This window comes from Camelus dromedarius, chromosome 19 (assembly GCF_036321535.1).
Source record: "Camelus dromedarius isolate mCamDro1 chromosome 19, mCamDro1.pat, whole genome shotgun sequence".
NCBI classification, from domain to species: domain Eukaryota; kingdom Metazoa; phylum Chordata; class Mammalia; order Artiodactyla; family Camelidae; genus Camelus; species Camelus dromedarius.
The window spans coordinates 17,259,967-17,266,853 of NC_087454.1; the positions used below are offsets into that span (position 1 = coordinate 17,259,967).

General features: G+C 35.8%; 1 protein-coding gene across 2 annotated transcripts in view; it reads right to left on the reverse strand.

Moving 5' to 3' along the window:
- Positions 1 to 3,700, reverse strand: part of SLC17A1 (solute carrier family 17 member 1) — a 40,723-nt gene extending 37,023 nt beyond the window's left edge. For both annotated transcript variants that reach the window (XM_010980144.3, XM_031435097.2), the window contains exons 1-2: positions 3,617 to 3,700; positions 2,344 to 2,428 (exon numbers count right to left, since the gene is read on the reverse strand). In XM_010980144.3, coding sequence (XP_010978446.2) covers positions 2,344 to 2,371 — 28 coding nt within the window. In that variant the 5' untranslated portion in view covers positions 2,372 to 2,428; positions 3,617 to 3,700. The remainder of the gene's footprint in view (positions 1 to 2,343; positions 2,429 to 3,616) is intronic.
- Between the last annotated feature and the right edge of the window lie 3,187 nt (positions 3,701 to 6,887).

Below are 6,887 nucleotides of genomic sequence, written 5' to 3' on the forward strand. Positions count from 1 at the left end.
CTCTTGGAGCTCTCTGTTTATCCTCTGCGCTTTGGTTTGGTTTCTATCCCATATTCATAGTTGCCTAACAGTTTTCATTGGAAATGAATGTTAATTATATTTTTCTATATCAAGATGATACATATAGTTTTCCTTTTAAAATTAATTTGTGTTGAATCATAGTTACCTATTTTCTAATGTAAAACTACTCTTTCATTCTTAGGATAAACTAGACTTAGTTTTTGTGATTTTTAAAAATGTTTTTATAAATTCTTAAATTTGTTTTGCTAATATTTTAATAGGATTTTTGTGTCTTTTATAGGACTGTTAATTTTGCTTTATATAGTTGAGGCTATTTTATTTAGTTGTATAAGTATTTTTTAATATAATCCTACTGAATTGGATTTTATATCATACAACATTTTTGAAGAATTGTTTAAAGCAGTAAGAGATTTAAAATAAATGAAGTAAATCAGTAATTAAAGAAATTACAATATATTCATGCCAAATTCATATGGAACTCTAGAAAATGATGGAAGTTTATTATGTACAAATGTGGGATACTCTTTATATATATATTGTTAAGTGAAAAAAAAAGCATTAGTGACTGGAAAATTAGTTTTTCTAATCTTCCTTTGTAAACAGATAAGAATATTAGATAAAACGTAGTTAAAATAATATTTCATTGAAAATATGGATAATCTGTCAGGAAAGATGAACTATTCAGCCCAAAGATTTAGTGAAGACCAGAGTCCTCATGGAGTAAACTGATGGGTTGAAGGAAGATTCTGCCTGAAGATATTGATCTCAGGATTTTTTGTTTTTTGGGGGTTTTTTTTGTTCACCTCCTAGGGAATGGGGGGTCAAATATCAAAGCCCTGGCAATGGGAAGGTCTAGTAAGAGAACTTCTCCCTAAATGGTTAGATGCCAAAGAATTACTGGATCAGTCAAGGGTGAGTGTACTGCCTCCCAACATTTCCAGGGAGACTGACAAAATTTTTTGCCCTGTTTAAACCTTGAAACTGAGCAGAAGGATGAAAAGGACACCTCAGAAATTTAATCATCACCCAGCTCTACCTGTGACTTGCAGCCTCAACTCACTGTCCTTGGGTCCTCTGAAAAATATCTCATGTACACATACATGCTGAGGATGACTTGCTCCAAAGTTTTCTAAACAGCCTCATCCTTTCTAAAATTCTCAAAAGGTAAAGGGAAGTGAATGGATCTGGAAAGCTGAAGGAAACACTGGGAAAATCCCTAGAGGAGGATAACAAAAACCTCTAGAGGGTAAAGGGGAAGCAATCCTCATCATGTAGGGAGGAGGACTTGCCATAGTTAGTTAGGGGTGCCCTTTCGATTTTTTGTTCATTTTTTTCTCTCCACATTGTTCCACGAAGAACAGGGATTACTTCTAAATAAGTCTTGAGTTTAAAAAAAAAAATCACAAAGGGTGTTCTAAAATGCTTGGGACTGAGTAACAGTAAAATATTGCATGTCAAACTCATGGAAAGTTAGAGCAAAATGTACATCCCTAAACATATTTATCAGAAGAGAGAACTCAAAAACTTGAAACATGGACAAAGGGACAAACCCAAAGAATCTAAAAGGAAGGAAATGTTAAGCATAAGGATAGAAATTAATTGTATTATGTTTATGTATATAACTATTCATATCTTTTATATGTTTATATGTTTTATATGTTCATAACGTTGAAATACTCATAAAATTTGAATGCAGATGAAAGACACGATATAAAAATATCAAAATAATTAAGTATCAAAATTGATACAAGAAGAAATATATAATTTAGCAGACCACTAACCTTTATATAAATTGAAAAAGTATACAATCTGTTGCCCACCCCCTCTTCTGGAATTTTGTTTCCCATGACATGGACATAACTCCAATCTGAAGGCAGTAATTCCTTACTGTCTTTCCCCTGCCCTGCTCAAGATAAACAATCTAAAAAAAAAGTTATGTAGATATCCAGCTGTTGCTGGCCAAGGGTGCGATGACTCAAGAACATTTGTCCTGCCTCACTTCCATCCATGGATCTCTTTCTCTTTGAAATAGAACCAAAATGGTGCACCTCTTTCTGATAGTCTCCACCAAGAGATAAACAGGCAAGTGTATAACAATCAAAATAACAAAGTACGAACAACCAACATACATGGATTCTTTTCATTTAGGGTTTTCCTAATGGAAAACCACAGCAAGACTCATTTTTTTTTTCATCTGCTTTCCTGAACATTTCTAAGACTCCATTCATGATTTAATGAAAAAAAAATTCTCTCACATGGAATCTATGGTGTCATATTTCAGAAGGAGAAAGCCTGTGTGATGAGATAGGGAATAATTCCTACCTTTCCTGGGAGGGAGCCGGTTATCCATTTGCCTAAGTGTGTTCTGGTTGCTTCTTTTCTTGCTGAAAGGTTCGTTTTCTACCCACTACAAGTGCAAAACACACTGACGTCAGCATAACACAAGGAGGAACTGACCAAAATCCACCTAGCATTCCTCTCTGATTTAAAACATCCAGCAGAGGGAAACTTGCTTTGTTACATGAGTGCCCATTCAACTCTTAACATGCTCTTGCTTTGACATTTCACTTTTATGATATTTTTGTTGATTAAAAATATACAGGAAACCTGAAAACAATAGAAAGTAAAAAAAAAAAAATTCTGCCAAATCATAATTTTATATCCAGTGATATAGCCCTCAAAAGTGAAAGAGAAATAAAGACTTTCACAAAACCTGAGGGAATTCATTGCCAGGAAACCTACCCTGCAGGGAGTATGAAGAGAAGTTTTTCAGACAGGAGATTACTAAAGGTCAGAAACTTGGATGTACGAAAAAAAAAAAAAAAAGGAAAAACATCAGAAAAGGAATTAAAGGTAAAATAAATTCTTTTACTTTTCTTATATCTTCAGAGCTAAAAGATCTACTTTTTAATATCACCCTTACAAGGTGAGGCAAATCATCCTTCACACCCTCCCCACTCACTACCCTGGACAAAACGACCCCTGCTGCCAGGTCTGTATTTACTGGTGAGAAGCTCAGCAAAGTGGGTGAATGAAGCAAAGAGGTTTCATTTCAGGCAGCCCTTTTCAGTTGGAGGTCAGCACCAAAATGAGCTGGCTACACATTGGTCTACACCTTGAATTTTGACCATATCAGCTTATATGACACGAGATGCTCAAAAGACACTCAAAATTGCTAAAATTGGATTTGCAAAGTATTTTTAAGTGATCAGATTGTCAACCACCATTATTATACACTGGAACATCTTCTGGGGCTGCAGTTTATTTCAGTACATACACATACCACCACATACATCACAAAAATATTTATACTCTCCATCACACACACTACACCACTCACAGATGCACAAGCAACATACACCACACAATACAAGCTTCTCTTGTCTATCTACATAACTGTCCACCTCACATTCATCCCTAGGAATGTTTTTTCTTTCCCTTGTGAAAATAGATACTTTCCCCCCAAATTTCCCCAGATTGCTAAGTACACTTGGTCGGTAAGATATCTAACAAAGATGCCTTCTTGATTAATCCTCTGGGGAACTGTTAATTAACAGTTAGTGTATTAGTAGTGTATACGTATATAATCACTAACCTGATTCAGGACAGAAAAGTGATTCCTTCTTCCCCTGTGAAGACTTTCCTCTCAACTTTAATACTGTATTTCTGGATTTGCTAATTTCAGCTATTTAAATCCTTCATGATATCCTTTGATCCCCCAGGTCAAAGTTGGAAATTTAATTTTTAACTTCACTTCTGTTCTTGTGTTGAATCTTCAGGGGAGGACTATGAGTCTTAAAATCATCCAATGGACTAGAAACTTCCTAGAAATCTGCCGGTATATTTCATGACCATAAAAGACAGACCCCCTGGTCTCTTTCCTTACCAGGAGATAGTACCTGCCTGGCCATAAGTGCTTCCAGGATTTTTCTATTGAGGATGGCTCTGTGTGCACAGTAGTATTCTGACAGGTATACTGTGGCTTTCTAAATGTGTTATATATGCCCTATTGGCTTTTTCCCCCTCCCTCTCTTCCTTTCTTCCTCTGTCCCTCCTCTCTTCTCTCAACCTCACCTCTCCTGTCCTCTTCCCCTCCTCTCGCTACTGTTCCCCTTTCACTTCCCTCCCCACTGCACTGCCCTCTCCATGTCTCTTCCAAGGGTCACATCTGTTTAATATGTAAGCTACTCAGAAAGGGGTACAATTTACTGAGGCATGTCTTCTGAAGAGTATGAATTCCCTCGTAAGTTCTCATGGTTCAGCCTCCTATCTATAACAATACTTGGGAACATTTTGCCTTAGAACTCTTTGAAGGCAAACTACTGATCAGATAGAGCTATCTAATCTCAACAGATTTGCACTGTAGTTTCTTACATACTTAAGCATTTAAAAAATGTATTATGCTTTTAAAGTGCCTAATAAGTGTTTGGCACATGGAATATGCTGTGTAAACTGAACCAGTTATATTCTCTCTAAAGAATGTTGAAAACCTTTAACCAGTTTGCCCAAGAGACTTTGATGTCTTCTTATTCAGCTGGATTTTTTTCTTCTTCTGAAGTCCAGGTTCTGATTTTCATCTGGCTATTTCAGGATGTTTGTACTTCTTTTCCTGTTTGGTACTAAGGCTGGCAATTTCTGACATTTTCTGGGAAAGGAGCTCTTTTATTGATTGAAAGCCCCAGGTCAGCTGTTGTTTAACATCCATGTTTTAAGTAAACAACGTTCCCATCTGGTGTCAATATCCCCAGTTCTGGATACTGATTACCCAGGAAGGAACCATCATTCTGTTTGCTGACCCCAAAGCTACACACTGCTCTGTGATTCTCTTTGAAGTTACTTCTGAATTCTAAATCTAGATTCTGCATTTTCCTTATGAAGTTTAAAAATTTAACATTTTATTACAGAAATTTTAAACATCTAAAAAAAGGTAGACCAGTCTAATATAATCATGTATCCATTAATCAGTTTCCACAATCTTCAATATTTGGTCATTTGAGTTTCCATATACCTAACAGTGGTTTTCTGTATTATGTCATGTCATTTCTCCTATAAAAAGCACAGCATGGCTATATAATTCATTGGGACAAACATAACTAACATGCCATCAGCACATATAATAAATAACTGCTTAATATCATCTAATCAATCATTAAATAATTTTCCTAATTGCTTCAAAGTTATTCATTTTTACTTAATTTGTTTAAATGAGGATCCAAAGTCCACATATGGCACTTAATTGTTATTGCTCTCATGTCTTTAATTTCATAACAATTCTTTCCCCCACTTTCTATTTGCTGCTATTTTAAACAATAACAATAATAATACAACAAAAGAGTCATTTGCAGAATGACTCTAATTGATTTGACTAATTGCTTACTGTGTCATCTGATATATTTCTTTAAACCTTTACATCCTGGTGTATATATACCAGGTATATAGAGAGGCTTGGTTAGATTCAGGACAAGAATACTTCATAGGGATGCTGGATGCTTCCACCTTGGCAGGTTCTTTCACTTTTAGTGAGGTAAAATTGAACAGTGGATTCAGATATTCTCAGCTTGACTTATCCGTTAATAAAGTACTTATCAACCTTTCACCTCAGGCTTTTAGCAGTTGTTAATAAATGTTACCTAGACCTGTTATTTCATTAGGAAGTTACAAAATGGTGATTTTGCAGTTGTACCATGCCTTCTTCATTTATGAACTGGAATTTCCCACAAAATAGGAAATTTATCTAATAAAATATTTAGTTACCCTGAAATATAGATTTAATAGGAAGCCAGGATAAATACTTTACAAAACTTCAGAATGATAATTTAGTTCCTTAGCAAAATGACCACATAAAATTATGGAGTTTATTTGATGTGTTTCAATCTGTCACAGTCCTTATTCTTTTTTGACACACAAATTGTCTCTTCTTTGGCCAGTAGAAAGCCCTTCAAGCTGGCTCCTATGACATTATGACATGACCCTGGTGGTCTTGGATAGCTTGTTTTCTAGCACACACACACACAATTTTTAGACTCTTATTTTATATTCCCAGACCTGGACTTTTTAAGGAGTGCTGGTTCCTTTAAGAAGGAAATAACATTTAGAGATCACACTGGGAACTGGGGTGCTCATTGTTTCTAGGCCTTTCATTGAAAGAACTTGGAAAAAGTAAGAAAAAAATTATAAATTCTGTCTGATATTTCCAACTCAAGTTGAAGGTTAGAGTTATTTTTAAAAGTTCTTTCATTTTATACTCTTGCATTTTTCCTTTATGTTGAACATCGTGGTGCTTAATGAATGTAATTACTTTTCTTGCTTTATCATATACTCATTAACATTAAAATGACACTAATATTATTACCAAAATAAATATGTTGCCTCTTCTAGAAGCAGACCTTGAGATTAAAATTCCAGTCAAAGTGGTGTCCATCAATCACTGGTTAAGGGCTGCCTCAGGGAGGTCCTGAGTCCCTAGACACTCCTGTCGTTCAAGTAGTTTTCAGTAGCCCAAGCATAGCCCTAGAACCAAGTGATGGGTGTGCTGGCTGTTGACAGTGAAAGCACAAGGGGAGTCTGCCTGCACCAAAGGACCCCAGGGGATATGGGCAGACTACTGACAGCTTCTGCGACCCTTTATACGGCTCAATTTAATTCTCTCTTCATATTAAGTTCATAGCACTGATTCTTCAGGAAAAAAGTAAGAGATTAGTAAGACATTTACACCCCTGTTGTTGGAATCAATCCTAAGGACTTAACTGAGATTCATGATCATTCATCCATTACACGTTTCCTTTCTTGGCCAGCACTTTCGCTGCTTTGAGTTGCCTGCACAGAGGGGTGAACCAATTACTCATCTCTGGAGGTTCAATGCCATT